Below are 27,503 nucleotides of genomic sequence, written 5' to 3'. Positions count from 1 at the left end.
ATACATAGATATTTGTTCTATTAGTACCATGTGAATACCATAAGCAATAAAAGTGTGAATACCATAAGCAATAAAAGTGTAAAGTATGTGATGCCAGCTATACATTCCATTTCATTAGGCTGATCTCAGATGAAACCTCCAGTCATCTGACTAGCTCGCCAATGCTTTCTGCTCCTGCATCTTTGCGATCAGATCACTTCTCCCTCCTGAGTCCTGATACATGATAATCTGGAGAATAACTCACTGTACTAGAGTACAGTTGGAAATTGAAATATTCAGAACATGCCTTTTTACAATTTTAGCAATACCTACCAAAGTCCATGTATTCTAATGTGTATATAAAGTGACCGTATGCTGAAAGATTCTCAAAGGTCAGCAGTTGGAAAATTGTTAAGGTATTGAATGACCTAAAACCACCTTTAGAAAAACCCATTCACTCTTACTAGGCATAGATTTCAATTTATAAAAACTTAAATTGTGTCAAGAAATTTCCAGTCTACTTTTGTAATGAGAGCAGAGTTATGGTCAAATTACCCAATGCTGAATGGTCGTTAGCTGGCGGTTTCATGAATCTACATAATGTTTTTGACCAATAAGAAAATTATAAATACAACCAATTTAGACCCTATTTCCCACCCCAGAACTCTGCCAGACTATTACAGCGTCTACTTCAAACAAGGTCTGCATAATCAAGGTATTGATTATATAAATATATTATACTCGGATACGGATGTATATCAATTATTGTCCCATCAAGTTTACAACCATTAAATAACATATGTAAACAAACTAATAGCGATTTATTTGGTGTAAGCGTTTAGCTTATTCAAATGCATTCACCAACCAAGTCAAACATACTCAATCATGGAACAGGAGACAACTGAAAAAGTTATGTACAAGTTTCTAAATTTTGCTGCAGCATTCTATAACGGACAAGTTTCTTTTTACAGCTCAAAAATAAACATTCACTTTGCATTGCCTTGCATTTGAATATCCTTTTCCTCCTCCAAAATGTAACATTTGCCATGTAATTTTCTTAAACAACTGTCTTGCAAGTCAAAGCAGCTAATGCATATGATCACCTTCAATATTTTACAGTATACCAATCTTTAATTTAACTCTTTAATGCACAGCCCATATTAAATTAGAAGCAATGGGTGCAATATTCTAAATATACAAAAAAGCTGTTTATTTAAACAATACTCAAATGGATGATACCATCCAAACGATCATCGTCGCGTCAGGTAGCTGAATGCCAAAGCAGAGATCACTGATACTTTATCGGCTCAGAGGTTCTTAAGCTGTGATTCATCCTGCTACAGTATGCATAGCAGCAACCAGGTAGCCAAAAGCAAGAGAAGCTCTAGAATCTGTTCCATCATCTAACCTTGTGTCACCAGGCTTTCCACAGTACCTGAAATCCAGGATTTCATTCCGAATCAACCAGTGTGATCCGGTTTAGAGCCTGCCTTCCTTGTACCGGTATAATTTGTGCGCACACATACATGCATGCATGCACCGTTTCCATAACCACCCTAGACCCAGACCAGCAACTTGATCCCAGTCGAGTTCCATCTATAACGTGATGATGTCATAGCGGATGCCCTGTTGCTGTAGCTGCTCCAGTTGTTCAGGTGTAGCCTCAGTGTAGACGGTCTGCGTCTGAGTCATGGCTGCATCTGCTACTGCTGTAGGACAGGCAATGAATGGACCAGGTCAGTGAACTAAATGACAAGAAACACTTTAAAACACTGATGCTGTGGGTATTCTTTCCAACGGGCACTTCACTCAATATTCCGGATACAAATGACTGTTGGCAGTTGGCACAGTGTTTGTTGCATAAATCAGTGCTAGGGATTTGAGCTTATGATACTATTGACCACGTTCATGTGGAATCCACTTTTCTCATACATCAATCCACCCGAACAAGGTTTCCCAACCCCCCCCCCCCCCCCCCCCCCCCCCCCCAATATAACATAACGTAACACATAACTTAATGTAACATGAGCAAAACGTATGTAGGCTACTGTACAGTAGTTGTGGTGGGGGATAATTCTACATTTAAAATGTTCATCAGTTGAGTGAGAGACCCAACCTGTGACAGCAGAGTGAGCAGCAGCCTCCAGGTCCTCAGGGCTGACTATCTGATGTTCCGTGCTGATGGGCAAGTACTGGATCTGACCATCATGGCTTACAGCGATCTGAAACATCAACAGAGTGACATGGAGCAAAGTCAGCCTTCAAATGCATTCCTTTTTTCCCCTCCATTGCATTCTATAGGTTACAACATTATGTTGTTGCTATGAGACAAAAGTGCTGTCAGCCTGCTATCAGCTGTATACACCCCCCTAGCAAAAAATAAATACAAATCTTACGGACATGTTTTGTAGACTAGCTAGCTAAGTCAAAGAGATTCCAGAACAAGAGACAACACTCAATTGTTCATCCCATTACAACAACCAGCGCCCACGACATTTGGTTGCTTAATAAAAAACAGATTAAAAAGTCATGCTGTAAAGTCAATTACATTTGACTTTACTTGAAGACAAATGACATGACATAACAAAACTGTTACTACAGTGCAGTAAGTAAGCCACAATCTCTGCTGACTGGTAGATTAGAGTAGACTAGACTAGACATCTGCATATTTAAATAACATTATATTGATGCAAAATACACAGGACAGTCAGTTGAAGGAAACAAAACAGAATGGGAGATCAACAGAGCAAAGGCAAGATAGAGGATTGCACAACATTGCACTCAGGCTTCTGTCAGTTTGTCTGTGTAGGTTAGGTTCATATACTGTGCGTTTATATTTTAGACACATATGGCGGCAGCGCTGCCTCTGCGCCATCTACTGGTGATTCCAAGAATCTCTCTGGAATCTATTTGGCTTAGTGAAAGCTGTTTATCTCTGATAATGGCGTTTCCCAGGGCAAATGTGACAAACAGGATGTTCACAAAGGCTGAACATTCAAGACAAAGTTATTAAAGTTAAGGTTAAAGTTTAAGACAAAGTTATTAAAGTTAACATTTTCAGAACAAACCTATACTGACTGAATGGAGTTTAAACCCGGCTCACCTGTTGCTCTTGCAAAAAGGCCCCGTCATGCTCATATTGTATGATCTGTCCATCTGGCATCTGGTGGGCAGAAGGACACTTTAAAATTGAGCATTGTTACGTAAGTTTCAAACACATTTCTTTCCTTGTTTGAAAGGCCTTCTTACATGCCACGCTAGCCTCACCTGTAGGTGGCTGCCGTCAGATAACACAACATACTCCTGTGGTAATAAGTGTTGCACGCCGTCCTGAGAGATGATATACTGGACCTGGGATGGGATCAGAGAGACAGACAGGCAGAGAATAAGGATGACGAACCCATTTTGGGCGGGAACCCCTTTTGGTGTTGAAAAATTGAAATTGAAAAATAGCAGATCTACAAGCTCATAGCACGCCACCGAGTGGGTGCGCTACAAGCTTGTAGGTCTGCTATTTTTGACATAGCTTTTTCAGAAAACTGTCAGGATGTAGAAGACATTTTTAGAATCTGATCTCAGGTCAAAATGGGTTAACAGTAAAGGTGGCGTCAGCTCAGAGTCCAAATGGGCCTGTAATGTACCTCAGCCACCTGGTTGTCCCCTTGCATTAGATGCTGGATCGTTTGTCCGTCTGAAGTGGTTATCTGCTGAATGTACGTGCCATCCTCCTGACCAAAACAAGGAGTACATATGAATTAAAACACATGATTTCCCAGTTCCCACATATATCAAATTTAATGAGGAAATTATTTGCAAATAGTGTGGGTATCGTTTTTATTTTTGTTTTCCCCTTTACTAGGAAGACTACACGGTGGGTGCCATGATGCACTATACTGTCTTACCTGGTCCGACAGTGCCTGTTCCTGGGCTACAATTATGTGCTCTTGGCCGAGGGCCTGCAATCGCTCTGGGCTGATTATTGCCTGACCAGCTTGCAGGGCTGTAATGCACAAACAAAAGAATACGCAATCGCATTAAATTAAAAAAAAAATAGTAACGTTTATGCTGGTTCATTCATAACCTACAATCCATGTCTTTAAGTTAGAAAGTTAAATAATATATATAATCTTTCATTGGATAAATGAGTATCCTCCTTACACTGTAGTGTGGCCAGGGCCTCCTCATCACTGTTGACTATGATGGTCTGCTGAGAGCCGGGGGTACGGGTCTTGCGTGTGGACTGATCCTGGCTGTGTAGACGTTCCATGTGGAACTTCAAATGGCCGTTACGGTTAAACCTGAGAAAGGAGACAGAAAACCACGGCTGTGCTATCAACAAGGCTATTCAATAACACCTAAAACAGACATCCTCTTGGCGTTAATGTGGCTATTAGTAGGAGTGTAATGAATCAATTTTATTGTGAGAAGCATGTTGTGTAAGTGTAACATTTGTTCTAAAGGGACCTATTTAAAGCCTCACTTTTGTCAAATCTGTATGGTATGAGTATTTTAATACAATATATAACTTATATAATTGGGGTGGTTGGATTTGGTCTCCTTGCTCTTCTATTGAGACATTTAGATGGTGTCAAAGGTCATGTCTCAACAAGACACAGGGTCTGACAAACATTTTTACAAACCGGCCCGGCTCAATGGTAAAAATGTCAAAGTTTACTATAATTCATGTATGTATTTTTTATCCAGAGCAAAGGCCTATCATGAAATGTATTGTCACCATTGGTTACTTTTCACAATTCTGTACTAGAACAACATTGTGTCCCACCTTTGTCCACACACTTCGCAGGAGAATGGCTTTTCATTGGTGTGGGTCATCATGTGTCGACGCAGGTCTTTCTTGTTCTTGGAGGCAAAGCTGCAGCCGGGGCACTTGTGAGGGCGTAGGTAGGAGTGCAGCTCCATGTGGTCCTAAAAGCAAGATCTTGGTTCAACATTTTTACACACTGCGAGTGCCTTCTCTTTCAGCCCCCATTGCAAAAGTGATGAGTTGTTTTATCTCATGCTGGGCTACAATACCCAGGGAGCCAAATGACGTCATGATGCCGTCCTCCGGTGACTCCCGTGACGTTCAGGACTAGGCCAGATCACAGCCCATATGGGGATGATCATTAAGTCATTTCCAGGACGTCTTCAACAGTTGAAATAATATAGCTTATTCTGGGCCAGATCTGACTAGTTACTTGCGCAAGCAGAGCGCGCAAGTCATGTTTTCGGCCAGGTGCTACGATGGGCGTGTTTGGGGCCAGCACATGTTATGACGTCAAATGCTGGCCCCAAGCTGACCGTGCAGGTGTATTTTTGTCACGCTACGAAGCATATGTCCCATGACGTGATGAAGATATGTACCAATGTCCCTTAGAATGCACGTGATATGATGTCATACGGAAGCTGACCGTGCAGGTATGTTTTCCGTGAATCGTGATGAAGATTATGTACCAATGCCAGGGTATAATTGGTTGACGATGGTGACGTAATGATGATAAGTTCCAGTGTCAAGTACATACGCATCAAACCACCCAGCCGATCACATTATACCACCAACCACTCAGAAAACTACATATACATACATATAGACATGTACACATATATGGACATATGAGCTTTTGGAGTCTTGGAGAGTCTTGGAGCCTAATAATTCAATATGTGAGACTAAGATTTGAAAGTTTGTAGCGGTCTACAGCACTTGCGCGCTCTGCTTGCGCACTCTCTCCGATTCATCCAGGGACGTCCATCTTAGTGGGCAGAATTTATGTTTGTTGAAATCAGGTGATATTCTGGGCCCGATCTGACTAGTCTTGGTTTGACTTGATCTGGACCCAATCGAGACGTCACTAATTCGTCCAGGTCCTGACCGTGCTTGCTGGGTAGCATAGCAATACAGAACTTTACTACTATATAATGAGTAGTCACCACACCAGGTTAGACTTGACTTACTATGCGTGATACTATGTAAAGTTGTGCGAGCCTTTGTTAAGGGGCAGGTTGGGCTGTGTGGCGACATACCTTGACCTCAGCCCAGGAGGAAGCTGCGAAGTCACAGTCGTTACACTTGAAGGTGGTGGTGTCCACATGCGCCCTCTTGTGGTTCTCCATGTCAGAGCGGCCATGAAAAGACTCCATGCAGACCCGGCAGGAGAACCTCTTTGCACTGGGGGAGCTCCCCATGGAGGGAGAGGTAGGAGCCTCACTGCTCAGCTGACGGCACAGACAAAACACAGGCAGGAAATGGTGATGGTCTTCTGTTAACCCATTAAGACCTGAAGCCGATTCTACAAATGTCTTCTAAAATCAGTTTTATGGGAAAACTGATGTTTCAATATCAATGGTGCTTACACCTTTTCCCCAAAAGTATATGTAATTGGCCGTGGACCCCCATCTCAAAATATTTTGTTCCAGCAAGGACCTCCAGAAGCAAAGATATGAGTTAAAAATGTTAGCTTTCAAATAATATATACTGTATAGGTGGCCTATTCAAAGATTTGCACAGATTTTTGAATAGCCAAAGTGTATAAAATAATGTTTTAATCGGTTAACCGAGTACAGATAAAACCACCCTGTAAAGGACCACCCTGTGTGACACTATTCCATATTCACCTCAGAGCCACTGAGCTATTTCACCAGAACTTTGAATTAAATGCCTTGCTCAACGTCACCTTGGTGATCGTTGAGGGAGGAAAGAGCATAAATCATTAAATTAATTTCAGCATTGGATATTGGATAGTATTTACCTGAGACATTGATTGAGTGAATGTTGGGTAAAACTCAGCGTTAAGCCCTTTTCATGATAACAATAACATTTGGAATCCAACATTTGGACGAAACCAATTCAACCAATCCATGCATATTGAAATTCTGCTCAAAGGACTCTATTCGGCTTTGCTTTGTTGTGATTCACTGGGCAGGACCGGAGTATAGTGGAGGATTGCCACATTGGATCAGTGGGTTAGCACTGTTGCCTTACAGCAATGTCCCGGGTTGAAACCTGAAAGGGGCCTTTCTGTGGAGAATTTGCATCTTCTCCCCATGTTCACACATGGGGAGGACCACATGTTCCACACATGGGGAGGACCACATGTTCCACACGGGGAGGACCACATGTTCCACATGGGGAGGACCACATGTTCCACACGGGGAGGACCACATGTTCACACATGGGGAGGACCACATGTTCCACACGGGGAGGACCACATGTTTACACATGGGGAGAACCACATGTTCCACACCAAAAGACATATCGGTGTGTAGAGCGTACTCTAGGGCAGGGGTTCTCAACGTTTTTGGCTGGGTACCCCTGGAAATGCTTTGGCCATGCCTCACGGTTTCAAATGCAGAGGATTACTTTCACCTTGGGCAAGTACAACAATCATTGGTCAACAATTGGCTGGAAATTACAGCAGTGAACTCGTAAACAAGAAACAGAGTAGCTAGTTTGTGTGCCTTGGCAGTCAAACAATGTGCACTTGTAATTGAGCCTGGCATACACTTCAACAAGAACCTTTTTTAACTTGATATTAGTGGCAACCTCCCCCACCTACTGCCACTACATCTACGAGAAAGCACATTGCCGTGTTCCAGTTGACCATCCCATTAAAATGTACTTTGAGTGGAAAACACAATGCTTGGAAGTTTATCACCAGACGGAGTGAGACCAAGAAACTGCTGATGGGCAGAAGAGATTTTATAATTCAAATCCACATTTTTATGGCTTGTAGTAAAGTAAGTAATATATCAATTTAAGTGAAAGTAAAAGGGCAGCATATAGTTCACAAGAATGAATAACCTATAACTAATAACGGTCCCACTCTTCACCCACTTTTCAACATGCAAATGGATGGTCTAAATGTATGAAATGTAAGACTTAATTACCTCCACCTGCTGTAGAACACCAGCGTCTGTGAGCGCTGAGGTTACATAGTACTGTTCACTTTTCAGGCTTTCTGATTCAGAGACCTCAGCCGGCTGAGATGGACTGCTGTCATCGTTGCTGTAAAAAACACAGCAATCATACACTTGTTAATGCCAAGATGTCATGAAGGTGACAGGGAGATAAATAGCATGTAAGCATGGTTATGTGAGCGATATAATAGCCATTTTCGGCATGCGAAACAGTCGTTCAACAAAGTATACATTAAACATTACCTGTAGCCAGGGTCAGTGCTGTGAATCTCTTCAGCAGCCTGCTCCACCACGTTAAATTCCCCTCCAGCTTCGTAGGCTTCCATAGCAATCTGGGTGAGCTCGCCCGTTTCAGATGGGGCCTCCTCGTAGGCCTCCTGGACGACCGTCGCGCCATTCTCCGACACGTGGAAGGTCACGACCTTCTGCGGTTGGCCTGGTGTCGAGGTCAGCCCGCTATAGGTACCCTCCTCCAGGGGCTTGCCATCTGCCTTCAATACTGCCACCTAGGGGACGTGTGAATGTGTGAGCTCAAGGTGAACCAACAATACTGCCACCTAGGGGACGTGTGAATGTGTGAGCTCACAGTGAACCAACAATACTGCCACCTAGGGGACGTGTGAATGTGTGAGCTCACAGTGAACCAACAATACTGCCACCTAGGGGACGTGTGAATGTGTGAGCTCACAGTGAACCAACAATACTGCCACCTAGGGGACGTGTGAATATGTGAGCTCACAGTGAACCAACAATACTGCCACCTAGGGGACGTGTGAATGTGTGAGCTCACAGTGAACCAACAATACTGCCACCTAGGGGACGTGTGAATGTGTGAGCTCACAGTGAACCAACAAGCAGTCCTCGGCTGCAGAAAATCTTGGGGCTTTGTTGACAATCAAGTGCAATCATGTTAAGTATAGTAGTGTTGCTTCAGTAACAGGGGCCACCCTGTCATTGTCAGGTTGGGAAACCAATTTTATCCAAGCAGGAGAGAAAAATCCACAAAGATAATTTATTATATTAACTTAAACAAACCTTTAATCAAAAATGTTAAATAGGGTTTTCCCCGGCCTAAATGACTGACGTCCTACAACAGAATGCAATGTAGTACTACTACGTACCTGTAGTGAATTTCCCACCAACTCCCGAGCATTGCTCATATTTAGCAGTAGATCAAGTGCATTCTGGGCGGACAGGTCACTAGAGTCAGCTTGAGGAGAACACGGAGAGAAGTTCCATTATTAACTCTTGTTATGATAATATTGTTAAGTGGGGCAACATTACGGTGCTGTTCATTCAAATATGCCATATTTGTGTCATTTTCTCTAGAGATGAAAAGAAAGAATATTTTCTGAGTACAGCCGATCACATATGCAGCTGATCTGACACTAACCAGTCTCATAAATGATGGTGGTGTTTCCTAGTGCATCTTGGGTGACTGAGGCATTCTCCATGCCCTGCATGGCTTGTAGTGTCACTGCATCCACTGCCACCTAATGGGGTGTAAACAGTTGCAAACATCCCCAATGAGATTAAATACTAGTGAAATACTAATGAAATACTGCTACACTGCAAAACAAAGTTTTCATTTATCTCCCCAATATATATATATATATATATATATATTAACCTCCCAGCAATAACACACACACCACACTACACACACACATACACACAGAGACAGACGCACGCAGTACTAAGTTCCGACTAGTCATTGGTCCGACAACGACAACCTACCTCAAACCCTAACCTAACCATAACCGCAAGCACGGAGCAGCACATGTTCTCCAACCTTAACGCATGTTCACCAACGTTAATCTGGTCGTTTTCCGCATGTTGGACCAATGACTCTGCTTGCTTGCGCACACACACACACACACACACACACACACACACACACACACACACACACACACACACACACACACACACACACACACACACACACACACACACACACACACACACACACACACACACACACACACACACACACACACACACACACACACACACACACACACACACACACACACACACACACACACACACACACACACACACACACGAAAGCGCGATGCATAAAGCAAAGCAAAGTTACTATATTTACCCAGGGTAACTGGACTAAGCATCAGATACTTGTTTACAGCCAGGCCCTGCTCATAGAACATTTCATGGTAGTGGTTCAATGCCTTGGTCAAGGGCACTTCAGCGGTGGTAATTTTAACGTGCCGGTCCGGGGATACGAACTGGCGAGTGGCGACCTTCCGGTATCAAGACCGCTCCGCAAACCGTTCGGCCACCGCTGCCATAAATTGATGGACTCACAATAGTATTCTGGAGGCCCTCCTGCGTGTCATCATGCTGTTGCTTGAGCTCCTGTATCTGCTGCAGTGTGAAGAAGGGTTTCCTGCGTCTCCTGACGGGCTCCTCGGGGTGGGCGACGCTCCAGTCCTCAAAGGCCTCCGGGTGGCGACACTGGACATGCAGACGCAGGTTCTTCCGGTGCTTGGTCGTGAAGTGGCACATGTCACAGGAGAAGGGCTTCTCTCCTGTACGGGAGAGGGCACACAACACATGCATGATGACACGAGGCAGTGTTAGGGTTGATCTCATTTAGCAGTTTGGGCAGTTCTGAGCCATCGTTCTTCACGAAATTCTGCAATATGGTAGAGGGCTGTGAGAATCCCTCAGGAACTGAAGCTCACACTCATTCGTCAAAAGACCTCTGACCTTGAGTAAATTGTTATGATATGATTGGCCTTTTTTTGGCCACATCAAAGAAATCACATTTCCATACATGCAGATGGAGTCTGACTCTGGTTACACACAAAGCTGGCTGCCCAGCTTTCTGTGTACCACATTTGTGATGTTTTGATTGGCTGAGCAAGGAATGTGATGATTTATGATGATAAGAGCGCTCCTAACTTCACACAAGTGTGACTTTTCTTTATTACTTGTGAAATAATTTAAATGTTTATACATCTCATTGTGTCTATTGCATATAGCTTTTTTCTTTTTGAGGCCTCTAAATACAGAGACATTAACGTGTTTCTGCATGTGAACTGAAGGTTTTCACAGGAAACACTCAGCAGAATGTCTAATGATTGAGGAACTGACTTCAACCACAACACTACTGCCTGGTTTACAGACAACCTCACTGACAGCCTGACTGACACACAGAAGGAGAGTCCGCTCAGAGAGACAGACGGATAGAGAGACCGCTCAACGAGACATTTACAGAGACAGGGAGGGAGGCAGCCCGGAGAGACAGCTCAGAGACAGACGCCAAAAGTTCAGATCAGAATGTCTGGGATGAAATGGATTCAACAAGTGGTTTTAATTCTGCTGCTTGGAGTCGACAACACCCTACTACAGGAAGAGGACCGAGTAGACCTGTACAAGAGATCTGGAGACACTGTCAGTCTGTCATCTAACGTGTTATTATTACCACTTGGATATACTGGCTGTAGTTATACTACGTGGATTTATATCGGAAATGACAACGAAGCTGTTGAAGTGGCTGAGCATGGTTTGTTTACAAGGGATCTACACCAATCTAAAGCAATGAGAATGAGTTTGGACACAAACTGCTATTATCTGACTGTTGAAGACGTCACAGCTGAAGATGCTGGTACTTATACCTGCCAACAATTCATAAATGAACAAAAACAAGGACACAACAAACGGACTGATCTGTTTGTACTGAACATCACCAGAGGAAACAGTGGGACTGGACAGACACTGACATGTTCTCTGTTTGGAAACCATATGGACTGTGGTTCTTATCGCATTCTGAGCTGGATGAATGAGAACGACACCCTGATTATAGACAACTCTCAGAGCCGTGGATGTTCTATCACTCTGACCAGCAGCCAACACGACCTGACCAACAAGTTCACATGTCAGGTGACTTTGGAGACAGAAGTGAAGATAAAAATTGACGTCCCAGGAGACATGAAGACACCGACCCAACCAACCAGACCTCCATCTGATGCATCCACCGGATCACCACCTGGTGCTACGACGTCCTCCTCCTCCCTCCAGCTAGCCTCCTCTGTTCATCTCTACGTGGTGGTGACGGTGGTGCGAGTGGTGGGGACGGTGGCCATCTTCCTCATGCTCCTCGCCGTGATTCTCATCGGCAGGTGAACGGCCACTGAGACCCCGACCATCGATCCAAACGCTGTGATAGACGACTGAAGCAGCCGTTCCCAACCTTTCTCCCCTCTACACCAGCCGTTCCCAACCTTTCTCCCCTCTACACCAGCCGTTCCCAACCTTTCTCCCCTCTACACCAGCGGTTCCCCAACCTTTCTCCCCTCTACACCAGCCGTTCCCCAACCTTTCTCCCCTCTACACCAGCCGTTCCCCAACCTTTCTCCCCTCTACACCAGCCGTTCCCCAACCTTTCTCCCCTCTACACCAGCCGTTCCCCAACCTTTCTCCCCTCTACACCAGCCGTTCCCCAACCTTTCTCCCCTCTACACCAGCCGTTCCCCAACCTTTCTCCCCTCTACACCAGCCGTTCCCCAACCTTTTTCTGGAAGTATCATACCACGTCGGGGTATTTAATGTAGAAAGCCTTTATGTTTAATTGTTCTATATTCTTTCCTGTTGTGGAGATGTTTATATACTATAGTGTAGCTCATTGTGTATATTGCGTATAGCTTTTTTTCTTTTGGGCCCGTCTTATAGCTGTTTGCAGCTATATTTATTGCGACCGAAGGTCACAGTTAACAATGGAATCGTGCATTTCCTGTCAGTCAGTCAGTCTTTTTGTCTATTTTACGTCCCAATTTCCCATATTTCAATATTAATAGCTCTTTTTTATAGGTGCTTCTTTCAATTTCTCAATTGTTTTGACAAAAAAAGAAATAAAGTGTACCTATAGTGTACCTATGTGTCAAATAGACGTTAGTTTAGTAGACAGGAAAGAACAATACCAAAATGCAAAAAGGAGTAATTTGAATAAAGCATTTTATGCATCACTGACCAGTGTGTTTGATGGCTAAGTGGGAGACCAGGAACTCTTCCTTGGAAGTGGAATATTTACAGTAGTCACACTTGAAGGGCCGGTCGTTGGTGTGGGACAGCTGATGGTTGAGGAGCAGTTTCTTGTTGTCACACATGTAGTCGCAGTACTCACACTTGAACCTGGCAATATAAGCACCCGGACATTTGTACACGGTTAATTACTCAGTGTTAATTACAAAGAGTTAATGTTAATATTAGTGTCCTCTGTAAATACATAGAGGATTTTACTGCATATTCAATTGGTTAAAAACAGTAATGAAAAAGGTGGTTTTAAGTCATTGACAATGTTTAATGAATACTGACTTGCTGTCATCAAGACATTGAATGTGGGTTAGCAGGTGCATTTTGAATGTGTACCGCTTCTTGAAGGACTTGCCACACTGGAAAGACAATAAAGCAATGTAGACATGAGATTAGAAGAGAGGAACTAGAGGCATCTATTATTACAACACCATCTATTAGCCATGCACATTTTTGTGAAATGTTCTGCCATTAATGACACCATAATGTTTTCTTTATTGTTTGATGTCTAACCTTATCACACATATGAGGTTTCTCTGCGCTGTGAGTCTTCATGTGCTGCGTCAGTCTCTTTTGCATGGGGTACACCCTGTGGCACACTGGGCACGGGAACTGGGAGACCTTGGGCACCTGGTTGGAAAGCAGCAGACACTGCTACTAAAGCATGACAGGCACATGGCTGACTACTTTAAAGGTGGGATTAAGTCTCACACCGGATAGTCATTGGTTATCATGGAATGGATGTTTCTAACTAGAAATCAAAACAGAATTTCTTCCAGACTTACCAACTCAGTTTTTATTCTCCTGAGAATAGAAGAAAAGAAGGCTTGCATCAATAACTGACAACCTTTAGAGGGCACTGTTTTCCATATTCAAGCCAGCATATTTACCGTTTTCGGTTTAATTAGTTTGAGGCACTCACTTCTCTTTGTTGTGGACTGCTGCATGTCGGAGGACATCTTTCTTGTAGACACTACTGTAGTCACATTCATCACACTTGAATGGCTTGGAACCCTCGTGGTTGAACATATGCTCCTGAAGAAATACAGACCAGAATGTTTTATATAGATTATAGAAACACGTGACGTGACCATAAGTAACCAGAAATAATCCAAATGACTTGTGTCCTTAACCCATTTTGGGCAGGAACCCCTTTTGGTGTTTTAAACATTATGGTATAATTTAGCTATTGAAGAATAGCAGATCTACAAGCTCATAGTGCGCCACCGAGTGGCGCGCTACGAGCTTATAGGTCTGCTATTTTTTTTTAGAAAACTGGAGGATTTAGAAGATTTTTTTTTAATTTTGAGGTCAGGCCTAAATGGGTTAAATGACCTGTGAGTGGTTGCCCAAATTATAGAGAGACATAGACAGACCATGTGGTTGGGATCGGGAGTCGAACCCGCGACACACTGTCGGGCTGGATTAGCAGCCTAGGTGCCCGGACCACTAGGCCGGCCCGAGCCTATAGAGACATTTTAACTGACCTTGAGTGAAGACCAGCGTTTGCAGCGGTAGTTGCATTGCAGGCACTTGAAAAGCTCAGGATCGTTGCCCTCGTGGGATTCCACATGGAAGCGTAGGTCATCTTGGGAGAGGAACCGTGAGCCACAGATCCAGCAGTTGTGAGGCCTCATGAGGGGTTTGAGGGATTTGTAGTATCGACTGGAAAACCGTTGACAACACAGTCAAATTCTGTGTTAATTTAACTCTGAGAGAGTCATTCTCTCAGATTTACGAATGGATAAATTGAAATTCACACTGAGAATGCTGGCGCAGTGAGACACTTGTTGTGATGTTTATTATCATGTTGTAAAATGTTGTTCATTATGTATAACTGGATCCTTACCTTCGATTAATATATTTCCTATACTTCTTGCGAAGGAACCTCTTAGATGGTCGACCTCGTTTCCTGGGGAAGAACTCCTCGTTTGGCTCTGTGTTTGATGATGGGTCTTTGTTCTCAGAGTCTGATTGGCTTACTGCTACCTCTATTATGTCTCCATTGGTCAAGGTAGCAGATGAGCTGGCCTCCTCTGGTGCACCAGCATCCACAGATTCCACACTAATCCTGAACCTCTTAGGAGCACTCTCTGCTTCTATAGCACATACAAATATAGAAATAAAGAATGGAGTGAAGTAGGAAATATCAGTAAAGGTTGTCTGTCTAAAAATGCAAATCTTAGCCTTTTCAAAGCTCCCATGCAAGCTAAAGTTGACTACCGTTTGTTTCTGACTTACAGGACAGGGAAGTAGTTTGATTTAACTTGTAGATTGTCCATGAATTTTGTATCTCACATTGCATTTCCTTTCTCTTTTGGATGCAGGACCACCAGGTTCAAGTTATATAATAATAATAACTTTATAAATGCTTCACATAAACATTGCTAATAAGATTAAGAATAATGTCAAATAGAAAAGTGTCTCCGCCAGGCCGGGTTGCCTGCCTATAGGGCCCGCAAAATTTGGAAGGCAGTTATCAGACAATAAGAATAGAATATGATAAATCTAATACATCTTGATCACATGACTTCAAATACAGTCTACCGATTTTTGTGAGTTTTGGACAAAGGTTGTAATGCAGTGTGTAATGTGTGGCAGAGGGCCTTCCTCTGCCTACTGGGAGTGTGCACAAGTGGCACGCTGATTGGTCCAATGGTGCTGAAGATTAGCTATTCAGACATGTTGTTGGAACAACCCACCTTTACTATTGTAGCCTTCTTCCACAAGGCTAAACTTCCTGGGACGGCCCACCTTGCGTCGAGGACGCCCATGAGATGATGAGGAGATGGGAGGAGGTGGCTTCTTCAGAATGGCCGGTGGTCTAGCTCTGCAATCCTCATCTGCTGGGTTATAGTCACTGTCCTCTGGATGAACAGAGGGGGGAGGGAGAGATCAATAAACTCGAGTCATTAATATACAGTAAGTGAATGATTGATTGCTCAACTTGTCATCACAGACCTTCCGGGTCATCGATAGCCCCAGAATCCACAAGATCGTCTTCTTCTTCCTCTGCTTGTTGAGGGGCCTCCGTCTTCACTACTACTGCCTTTCTCTCTTCTGCTGCCTTCAGTTCTGCCTGTCGGCGGGCCAGGGTCTCACTCTTAGGGGGCCGTCCTCGCCCACGCTTCTTTGAAGGATCCCCTGAAATGACCAATACAGTACCACAACCAATAATCCAAAATTCCAAATGATGTGTACTTTGTTCCTTATGCCACCATAGTAACCCTACCTGCCGGTCTGAAGTGCCTGTCTCTCATGTGGTTAATGAGGGTGTCTTTGGAGGAACTTTTGTACGGACACATCTTACACTTGAACTGGTGCACTATTACAACCTCCATCATCTCCTCCAACTCAGCCAGGTTTGGGGGTCGGTTTCCACTGATTTCTGCCAGCGCTGAAGTCCCTGACTCACCTACCAGGCCGGCCTCATCCTGAGGCCCCTGGGAGCCCTGGGGCTCCTCTTGACTGGGAGAGCACTGTGAAGCTTCCTCAGTCTCTGGATGAGAAGTGTAAGTTCCACTGCTGCTGATGAAAGGCCCAGACTGGCTGTCACTGCACTCCAGGCCCTCAGGAAGCCCTGCTGAGCCCACGGTGTCTGCAAGGGGGTGGTCTGAAGAGGAGCTCTCATCAGCATAGAGAGAGCCTTCGGGACCATTGCTGTTGTCTGCGTAACAGGAGTGCTGGGGCTGCTGTTGGGAGTGCTGTGGTTGATCTGGGTCCTGATTTTGATCATCATCATCATCATCATCATCATCGTCTTCGTCATCCTGATCGTCGGCCTGGTACTGAGAGCAGCCCGGCTGCTCAGAGTCTGCAGCCCCCATGCACTCCCCGCCATACTGAGATCCATACTGCCGAGTTGTTTGTGAGTGGTGGTCAGCGCTGCTGTCGATGTAGCTGCGTGAGTGATGCGGGCGCTCCTCGTCATCCACCGCACAATCGAGGTAATCTGCACTGCACTCCACCACGTAGTGATCTCGGCTGGTGGGGTTGGAGTCGGCTCCGCTGCATTCGACATAACCTGGCAGGTCCTGGTCACAGTTGCCCCCGCTGTAGTCGGGGAACCCGGACTGGGACCGCGTCTGGTCGGGCTCCTCTCCGGAGCAATCCATATAAGAGGAAGATGACTCACCAGTCTGGTCTGGGCCATTAGTACTGCACTCCATGTACTGGGAGGGGTGCGAGTGCTGGGGCTGGTCAGGTTGGCTACTGCTGCTACTGTCCTCTGGATAACCAGAGTGCCCAGGCTGGTCGTCAGGTTGGTCGGGGTCCAGACTGCCTTGCAGGTCTCCCTGCTCCAGACTAGTGGAGGTAGGACCCTCTCCAAGAGCCTCAATAGATATTCGGCTGGACAGGGCGGAGGATGACATGTGGGCTACCATAGGAGCACCTGCAGTAGACGCAAAATATATAGTACTGTACTAATAACCACAAACTTTTAAATATTTTCAAAAGGCATAGTGGGGCCTTACATAATAAAAGGATGGATGGTAAAAAACTAAGGGAGTGAAAGCTTACCATCATCTGGTCTTTGTATTATCAAATACTGGGTTGTTTCTGCACCCCCGTCTTCTGCACTGGTAACCGCTATGCATCCTACAAATAGATTGAATAGATTTCTACTCCATTCGCTACAGATATCGCATCTGAAATCCTATGACATTTTGATCAAAAAGAAAGTCTATGTTGCTACAGACTGAAAAATCACAAAACTAATACTTCTGCCTTCTTCTTCACCCATACCATTCATGATGCCAGGACCAATAGTGGATTCTATGATCTTGTCTATGGCAGAGCCCAGGTCTGAGGAGGTAGAGGCTGTTGAGTCGGACACCATCATGGCTCCCTCAGACGCGGCACTGGAGTGGACCAGCACCTGGGCTGACTCAGACACCATCACCGACTGGGTCACAGTGGACACGCTGGACACACTGGTAGACTGGGCCACAGAGGAGGAGTCAGGGAGGTGGACCGACGAAACTCTGACATCTGTGCTGGAGCTGGTCTCTGGGATGAATACCTGGGCAGAGAGGGAATGACTTGAGTCACAGAGAAGGGATGTCCCAGTGCTTTAGCGGATCATTCCGCTGTAATATATTAGTGTTGCGTATTGCCACTTTTCTCCCACAAGACAAATGGAGTATGTCTGAGGTCTTTAAAGATGATGAAATCTGTGCAATGGTCAGCTATAATTGTGTAATAATCATAGCATGCAAAAAGAGGAAAGATTCAGCGTTAGAATCTGAACCAACAGGAAATAAAGCATTAGTGTTCAAACATGCTGATGATTGACCAACTGTATTAACTTATGGGGATCAGAGCCTACGTTTGGACGTGTTGTTTTTTCCCCCTCACTTTCTCCTATACCAAGGTAGGGTCAAATGCTCACCACTACTCCTTCTGAGCTCTGTCCCACATGACAGTCAGACACTATGGCCTGTGTCTGTGAGGAGGCAGCATCACTGCTGTCAGCAGACATGGCCTCTGATGACTCCATGCCCATGCCGCTCTCAGAGGGTTCCTCCATCCCAGAGGGGCCCGCATCACTGCTGCTCTCCACCTCAATCTCCTCCGAATCCATAGCTGGTCATAAAACAACATAAGTCACCACATCACTGTGAGCATAATATGCTAACTGTGAAGTTTTGTGTTGGTCCTCAAACCACACACTCAGTACTTTTATATAGTTCAAGATGAAACAGCACTGAATTACCGGTTTTAAATGTTATTTCTGTAGTACGACCATGTGCCAGTATTCAAAAACATGTAAGATTGTTCCAACTCATAATCTTTTTCATAGCCGCCCTAAGCTTTCAACTAGCAGGGGTTTTTGATGGGCAAAAAGGTGGCCACCCCTCTCTTTGTTGGTTTTATGAGTAAATTGTTGAATTATTCTATGTTTGAATTATTCTATTAGCAGACATTATATAGACATTAGGCTGACAGGACATGGGGAGAGATATGGGGGGGGTGACATGCAGTAAAGGCCGTCGGGATTGGGAGTCAAACCCGCATTACACTGCCAGACTGGACTACCATGCCAGGGTGCCTGGACCGCTGAGCCATGGCCCAGGCCTAAGTCACTTTATGTTTAACCCATTTATCAGGTTTAACTTTATTATTACATCCCAACCTGAAATCCATGTTTACTAAAGAGCTGGAGACCCCTGTTACTAAACACTCTATAGCAGTTATATTACAGATCAGAATATTCTAGAGCTTAACACAAACCACTTAGCCTACAGCACTTCTTAGCCTTGGATCAAGACTATGATAAATAAAATACATCTATCATAGTCATCAATTCTGTGTATCTATGATTTGCGAATGTCAAAATCGATAAGATACATGCGTCACTGTCTAATCTATGATAGTCTAGTCTTGATCCAAGGCTAAGCACTTTTAATGTACATACTGGGCCTGACCTGACTTCACTCAAGTACTGTAGGTACAGTTTTGAATATGTGATTGTTGTGATTTGGGTGACCATCTATATCTATAAGGTCTCTAGCAGTCTCCATCTAAACCATGGGGTGGTGGGCGAGGATGACTTCAAGTACTGTAGGTATAGTTTTGTGTGATCATGTCCAATATCAAGTCAAATGAACCAGGTAGATTCATTGTATCAATAGTAGAAATCATAAACAGAATAATTACACCTCCTGCCATATACTATTGTCATATTCCTCCAGTTTAATGCTGAAAACGAGGACAACTGTGGCAAGTGACAACGTAACATTTGATTTACATGCACGTTTGTTTTGGAATTGGGTTCACCATTTGCATTTGGCTAACGAACGATGGTCTTCTATCTAAAATTAGTTCACCTTGCCGCAACTAATGTAAATGGGACACAGCCATAACTCGTGATTAAGCCGTGTTTTTATTTTTTATTTCCGAGATTACATTGACTTTGATGATTGCCTGCATCACAGAGTAATAACTCTCTTGGTCGGTATGCTGATGGAAGCTAATGAGGTTAGCTACCTGTGCTATAGTATGTTGTTTATCATGTATGAAGTTGCAAAAGAAAACAGACAAATGTTCCGATTTTTACAGCATTGTTTTGAAGTGTGCGATTTCTAGGTTATACGAAGACATGGTCGACTCGTCGGCGTCACACAAGTCAACTTGTTGACAAGTTAAACCTTCACCCTCCGACCTCAACATCGCAGTTTACACACTGTTCGGTTCGCTATTCGCTAAGCAGGCAAGTTAGCTCTATTTAAGCAGGCCTAGCTGTCCGTCTTTCTGCCTGCTCCGCACCGCCATTGCCATTATTTCCACTCAGGCATTCTGAGAGGCTCTACTGGGGGACCTCGAGGGCCTGAAGGTACAACAGTCCGCCCAGATTCTGTCCCTGAAGAAAATGAAAATGTTTTCTGTCAATGGCAAAAGATACAGCGTTATTTCCTCTTACCGTTTATTTGCGAGTTGAAATGTAAACGTCGCTGTAGGCACGCCGAACGGAATATGACTTTGTAAGCTATAATTCTTGCTCCATTCTAGTCGGGCGCCATGAGTATCTCTCTTGCTTCCTGTTCTTCGCCCTACCGGATGATCTTATTTATCGTTTTTTAGCAGAAGAGTTGTTTATTTCATGGGTTGCTTAATCTACAAATATACAGGCGCACATTGGCAGAATTTTAAACGTTACATTTTAATACAGATCCTTGGTAAAGAAGATATTTATTTTCATTTGATGGACTATTGTCTTTAGGAAGGCGTATTAGTCTATTTTCTGCGGAGTAATATCTATACGCGCTCAATGGCCGAACAGGGAATGATTCAATATTTTGCAACAAGCATACGACATTCTTTGATTAATTAACATTTAGCGAGACCGCACATGAACATAAATGAGTTATTTTGTGTAGCCTATAGGTCTGCTATAGCCATTAAATGTAGCCTATATATGTAAATTGCATATACTACATAACTACATTTGTATGTGTGTATGTATATCTGTTTGGCGATAATAATAAAGTGGACAGGAGTAGGTACATTCTCACATATTTTTTTATTGCATTTAAAGTTGAATTTCATTACAAAACGTGTCATAAATAATTTCAGTGAAGGAGACATGCAATGTCACCCAGTGCAAGTAACTGGCCTTCAAGGCCATTTTATAGAAATAAAATCCCCATAATTACAAAACAAAAAAAATAAAAATAAACACAACAAATTCTATAAATAACTAGTTTAAATCAATACTGTTGCAGTCTGAGCCTGTCAGACATATATAAATCTTTCATCAACAAATAAGGAAGGCACTCTGATGCAGAGATACTGCTTTGGAGTATTTGGACTATGGTATGTTTATAGGTCTAATTTATTTAGACCACACTTGATCCGTTCACAGATTATTCGATTGAGAGCTTGTGATATTTGGCTTTCTTGAGCGGAGAGCCATTGCGTTGCTTGTAGGCATTAAGGCCAGTTGAGTGAGTTCACCATGTCATAAAGCACACACAAATCATACAACAGGCTGTACACAAGCATATTCTACTTGAATGTCACAAATGTCCTACACAGGAGAACAGAAAAGGATGCCCCGACACAGATTGTTCAGCACTGCAGTGTTTTTTGATCTTTCCCTCAGTAGCGAAAGTTTGAGGAATCTGTACACTTCAGAAGGTCGTACTTCACATAGCCCACACGGTCCACCTGTCTGCGACTGTTCATACGCCAGTAGAAGCGATCCCGACAGAAGTAAATGTGACCTGGAATAGAGATATTAAATGTATTACAACAATGGATTCCTTCATACATAGCAATATATAGTATAGTGATAGTTTATAGTTTTGATTAAATAAAAATAATACTTTTACCTTTGTACTGGAACACATCATGAGCATCATTGGGTACTCCACCAAAGACCAAATCTGTGTATCGGGGGTACCCTTTGTCAATCTTCTGGGCCTTCACATCAAGCCTGTTTTGATCAGACACATGTCAGACAGTGCAGTAGAAAAATATAAAAACAAATATAACATACTACACATAATGTACCATGTTCTTTAGGAATTCTATTTGCATGACTTTAAAAAAATGCATATAGATGGCTTTATAACCGGTAGCAAAATGTACTGGTATCTGCAACTACTGAAGAGCACCTTCTGGGTCTCTGTTCATACGGTGTGCCTACACAAGTTCACTGTTTGTAGGATTTTAGTTTTCTTTCTTTTTTCAGATGGACTTAATTAGCACGCAAGGTAGTTAAAACATTGCAGTAACAGCCTGGGAGATGTTGCAGATGATTCAGTCTTTTGCTCAAGCACAATTTGGTCGTTATTGAGGGAAAGAATAGTTATTACCGATGCCAGATTGTAAAGAGTAGGAACATTATAACTGGCAACCTTTTTTGTTACAGACCTGCATGCCTAATATGGGCACTCCAAATTAAGCTCACCTCCAATAGTTCTCCCCACTGAAAAGCAGGACTTTGCCTTTCCCTCTCTGCAGTGCCCCTTCCACCTTCTGAACACTACTGGGTAGGCCCAGCTTCTCTATGCCTCGGGGACCCAGCAATTTTGTTCCTGTATATACCCAGAACCGAGACCCTATGGTGGAAAGAATATCATATAGGTGAGTTAATTATAACTTAATACAAAGCACTATTAACCCATTCAGGACGGGAACCCCTTTTGGTGTTTTAACCCTTCTAGACGGGAACCCGTTAACATTAGATGTTTTTCAGAAAACGTAGGTCAGGCTTTAGAAGGCATTTTTAGAATCGGCCTCAGTCCTAAATGGGTTAAGGGAATGTTGAAGACTATATTTTCCATTAGTAAACATACTGTATATTTGTATGTTACCTGAGAAGAAGTACAGTTTCTTGGTCAGGAGATCCTCAAAGGTGCTATCAATGTCAGCTGGCAGAGCAGGCCATCTCTGAGATGTAGAAAACGGACCCTTGAGCCCTCCGTTGTTCTTGCTGGACATCTTCCAGTAATGTCTGTTTGATCAATGCACAAATAAGCGCAAGGTCACAATATGTTTCATGAATGTTTTTCTTTTTTCTTTTTTAATCAACCAGAAAGACTATTTTACTAAACAGAATAGTAAAGTTTAACTCAGTTTACTATATGTCAACAAATATAAAACAACATTTTTGCATATTAACATATTTCGTATTTCCTTTTTTCTTTTCACACAATAACATCCTACATCCCCTTAACAACACACCAACATATTATATACATACACATAGCAAAATAAACAACTCACAACTGTACATACAAAAGGAAAATAAAGAGAAAAGTTTCTTACCCATCCTTGAAGAAATGCAACTCTTTCTCGATCTCAGTGATAGCGTCGAAAGAGGCCACCTGGCAGGCATCTTTGGTTGGATCAACAGGTCTTGTGGTGGCGGTTGTGGTGGGTTCTGTGGTAGCTGGAGTGTCAGGCTCATCACTGGTGTCTGGGGAGAAGGTGGTGGTGGTGGTGGTGGGGGTAGTGGGCTGAGGAGGAGTGGGGTCAGGGCCTGTTTTAGGTCCTGTAGAAAAATAAATCACTGGTAAGAAACTAGAATTGAAGTTGAAAATGTGTTCACCTCTTTGCATTCTGAGATTAGTGTGATTATATGTACGCATAGTAAAGTGTTGATATATACCATATAGATACTGAATGCCTTCAACATCATCTTGATTCAGGGAAAGCGTCTCTACATAGCTGTACATGGGGTACATGAGTGCATCTCTGATGTTGGAGTGGTCCAAGCCCAAGGCATGTCCAAACTCATGGGCTGCCACCAGGAAAAGGCTGTAACCTGTGAGGTATAACAGTTATTATTGTGTTGAAAATCAGTGGGAATGGGCAACAACATTAATGCATAACATATTCTACTTAGTCTTCCTCTACATGCTTTTAATATTATGCCTAGGTTACTCATAGCCTGTTTTGTGCAACAACGTATAGACTCACCATTGTCGGGACAGAAGCCCCATTTCTTGTCATCATCATAGTTATCTGTAGTAGCACACCACAGCTTGCCGTCTCCTCGGCCCTCACTGGTACAGGAGTCATACTTTTTCCCGAGGAACACAAAGGGAAAGTGGCAGGGCTCTCCTTCAGAATTTCCGCCAAGCGTGGCAGTCTCTGTTCAAACAGATACGACAATAAGGGATCAAGCCATTGTTACAGTAAGGAGCAATCATTCTTCTTCATGCACGGCTATGACTGGCACTCACCTCGAGTAGGACAGAATCCATATTTCTTGTCCGTGTCAAAGTTGGATGTGGTGGCACACCAGCGGTACTCATCGCTGCGTCCCTCCGTGGTACATTTGTCATATGTCTCTCCCAGAAACACAAAGGGAAAGACACACTCGGCTTCATTGCTGTTTCCTCCAAATGTGTACAGAACTGTTGGGGGTTTCAAACCGTGAGATGAGTTTGGGAGTTGAATAAGACAGCATGTAACTTTCTGACCTATGATTTGTCTCTAGAGTATAAATTGTCCAACTTACGTTCACTGGGGCAAAAGCCAAATTTCTTGTCCTTTCCATAGTCTGCTGTGGTGGCACACCATGGCAAGTTGTCATCACGGCCATCTGCGGTGCAGCTGCTGTAGGACTTGCCCTCAAAAAGGAAGGGGAATTGGCACATGGCACCCTCTGCATTGCCATAGCGAGTCTTCACAGCTTGAGTGATAATAACAGACATTACACATCATTTGGTTGTAATTAATAAATGCAACACTAGGGGGAGACGTTGTTCCATGACTGTGAAGCTAGGTAGGTTGCCTTTAATGCCTTTACCTGGTCCTTTGCCCAACGTCCAGTACTCATCATCATCAAAGTGAGCATCTCCCTGCATCCCCTCACCAGGTGGATAGGCATGAGCCAGCAGGCCATCTTTACCATCAAATGGATATGGATCTCCATGGTCTAGTAACAATGAAACCGCATGCATTATAATATTACACTACTTTTTTAATTTATCCTGAATGAATATATACCACAATTCAGTTATGTAGCATAAATTATGTATACAATGTAAAATAACAATAACAATTGCTTTAAGCAAAAGGAGCACAGCACACCAGTCCTTGTGAGGTGCCGAAAGATACTAAATGAAAATATGTATAGCCGCACACTCGTAGCTGCCAATGCCAAACATTTATTGTGGACACAGAGGAGAAACCAACGTTTCGGACAGGTATACTGCGTGCGGCTATACATTTTCTTCATTTAACAAAGTTTACTTTAACATATCCTGTCATTTGTGTTAAATGATGCATTCTGCTATATCTCAGACAGACTTAATTAAATTGCTTAAATTAGAAACCTTAACCGCTTACTGGCTTTTCCAAATGATATCATGATGTCAGCAATCCCGTCAAAAAGTCGAGTGAAGGTCAGTGGAGTGACCTCACTCCATACATTGAAGGCTCTGGCGAAGGCGTCGTCAATCAATGAGCTTTCCATGTCTGGAGAGTAGTTTATGATCCTTTGGAGAATAGCAGAGTGATATATACGGACTCATTTCAGCTTAATGATGAGAAGAAACATTTCAATATGTTCACAGTCGGATATTCATGGTGACTTATGGTGAAAATCATATGCCACGAGCATTACAGTAACACAACAATCAGTTTACACACTGGGCACTATTTGCATTCAATCGTACAGAAGGAAAAATAACAGTTAACGAGCATGACTAATAGCCCAATATAATGTAGCATTAACAGTTTCACGCAAAAGCAGCAACAAAACAAAGCCGATCTAGAAGCTCACAACGCAACGTGTTATGAGCTTGTAGAAAAGATCAGCTGAAAAACAATCTAGTAGATCAGCTGAAAGATGTTGAAAATATTTGAAAATGTTAACCTATTGACATTCCCAAAATAGGGGTGCAAGTGGACCTAACCACCAAGTCAAAGTGGTTAGGTCTGTCGGTGGGTTTTATAAATATTTAACCAATGAAAAGTATTAACAAGAGGTTGTTACTAAATAATAACTACATTGAACTATTGGAAGAAAAAAAAATTGGACATACAAGTCGTCATCTTGACAATGATTATATTGACAGAGCCTTCTCACCTGTAAGTGATGTCATTATGGTCCCATTTGAGGTCACCCTCGAACGTCTTGTAGCTGCGTACGTCAGGAACTCCACACCGAGGATGCCTCATGGCCTCCAATGTGGGCTTGTCCAGCTGTCCAGTTTCCTCTAAACCCATCTGCCTCTGCATCCTCTTCAGGGCTTTGGAGGTGGACACCATGGACTGAAAGCCACTGCGTTGCATAGTGTTCATGTAGCCAAATTTGTTTAGGTAACTCTGCAGGGGAACATGTCAAAACTCATGTCAAAACTCGTACAATGAGGTGAAATATCCTAAGAATATTTGATTTTTGAAGTAAAAGGTAATTTAGACACATTTCCACTTCACATAACACACAATGTTCTAAGAACACTAATAACTCCAAGCAAAATAAACCATCTGCTACTCACTTCTGCCAGTTCCATATCAGTCATGTTTTTATTGACATCATTCGGGAAGGTGACAAACACAGATTTGAGGGGAAGGCTCCAAACATCCATTGAGCACATCCCCAAAACAAGTAGAGCTGAAGCCCAGGATCTCATATTGAGACCAATGGTGAAGTTAAGTTGCAATAGAAACCTATCCACGAACAAGAACTCGGTTAGATGAGGGGGGAAAAAATCCTTGCTTCTAAAGTGAAGATCGATGAATGTCAACAAAGTTTCCACGCTGCAGTGTTGGCTCCGCTTTTTGTTTTGACTCGTCACACTTGTTGTCGTTCTCCTTTGTACCCGTGGAGCGGTGGAATCTGTATTTATGCTACATAACGTCTTAGTCACTTAACCTCGCCCCCACATGCAACTAACCTCATCCCTCCCACTTGACAGAATGTGTGTGTTGAAAGTAGAGGGGGAATTCCAAAACGGCTACATTTAGCCATATCTACTGTAAGACCTAATGAGTGGTTAGTTAATTGTTCCTTTTATGGACAAATGTAGAGTGTCTGCTTATGTTACCATGTTGAGCTACTGGAGACTTAATGCTGAATTTTCAGATTGTATACTTCGTTTAGTGTGACCCAAACGCTCCAAAAGTATAATCTCCAGATGCTTGACCATTTAAATGGTCACCAGGAAATGACAAAGAATTTTGGGTGAATCAGCGTTTTATTTCATGGGAAAACTACTAGACAGGTTTTACTCATTACACCTGCGAGTGCGTATCTAAGGTCATTGGATAGTACATGGCTGGTCAGACTTATCAGAAGACCTAGCCAGACATTTCCATTATTCCCACAGTCTTGTTAGTAACATGCAGTATGCAGTAATATTACTTTTGGCTCCACGTGTCTGTGGCCATACATAGAAACCCGTTTCCTCTTTATCCCAAGTTGGATCCTGAGTAAGATGTCAAACTGGGTCGAGTCAAACCCAGAACAACACAGACAAAGAGAACAACTCTGTGTGAACAAATGAATGAATTAATAATTCGTGTCTGGCTGCCTTTCACAGCGCATCCCTCATGGGATTATTCAGACACGATTTAAAGAACAAAGTATT

The 27,503-nt window shown here is 43.2% G+C and overlaps 2 protein-coding genes across 2 annotated transcripts; both read right to left on the bottom strand.

Annotated features, from left to right (window-relative positions):
• Nucleotides 1-783: 783 nt before the first annotated feature.
• On the bottom strand, nucleotides 784-20,485 carry LOC306937623 (zinc finger protein 335-like). Its single transcript, XM_079521498.1, has 28 exons — nucleotides 20,375-20,485; nucleotides 18,344-18,537; nucleotides 17,698-17,974; nucleotides 17,473-17,550; nucleotides 16,184-17,344; nucleotides 15,913-16,095; nucleotides 15,654-15,818; nucleotides 14,801-15,050; nucleotides 14,439-14,616; nucleotides 13,874-13,986; nucleotides 13,737-13,755; nucleotides 13,465-13,581; nucleotides 13,234-13,310; nucleotides 12,890-13,050; nucleotides 10,222-10,445; nucleotides 9,287-9,386; nucleotides 9,015-9,103; nucleotides 8,137-8,399; nucleotides 7,864-7,981; nucleotides 6,001-6,192; nucleotides 4,763-4,905; nucleotides 4,138-4,277; nucleotides 3,882-3,979; nucleotides 3,621-3,707; nucleotides 3,247-3,330; nucleotides 3,083-3,142; nucleotides 2,096-2,201; nucleotides 784-1,688 (listed from the first exon to the last, which is right to left on the bottom strand). Exons 2-28 carry the CDS (start codon nucleotides 18,533-18,535, stop codon nucleotides 1,576-1,578), a joined length of 4,788 nt encoding a protein of 1,595 aa, XP_079377624.1. The 5' UTR covers nucleotides 18,536-18,537; nucleotides 20,375-20,485; the 3' UTR covers nucleotides 784-1,575.
• Nucleotides 20,486-20,955: 470 nt separating this feature from the next.
• On the bottom strand, nucleotides 20,956-26,717 carry mmp9 (matrix metallopeptidase 9). Its single transcript, XM_079520513.1, has 13 exons — nucleotides 26,412-26,717; nucleotides 26,000-26,238; nucleotides 25,258-25,406; nucleotides 24,716-24,844; nucleotides 24,425-24,598; nucleotides 24,147-24,320; nucleotides 23,881-24,054; nucleotides 23,570-23,725; nucleotides 23,227-23,452; nucleotides 22,773-22,912; nucleotides 22,367-22,517; nucleotides 21,786-21,889; nucleotides 20,956-21,677 (listed from the first exon to the last, which is right to left on the bottom strand). The coding sequence occupies exons 1-13, from the start codon at nucleotides 26,544-26,546 to the stop codon at nucleotides 21,553-21,555; spliced, it is 2,076 nt and encodes a 691-aa protein (XP_079376639.1). The 5' UTR covers nucleotides 26,547-26,717; the 3' UTR covers nucleotides 20,956-21,552.
• Nucleotides 26,718-27,503: the final 786 nt, after the last annotated feature.

Source organism: Electrona antarctica (genome assembly GCF_951216825.1).
Source record: "Electrona antarctica genome assembly, chromosome: 2".
Classification (NCBI taxonomy): Eukaryota; Metazoa; Chordata; class Actinopteri; order Myctophiformes; family Myctophidae; genus Electrona; species Electrona antarctica.
The sequence above is the reverse complement of the archived record's forward strand: the minus strand, read 5'-3'. Positions and strand labels throughout refer to the sequence as shown.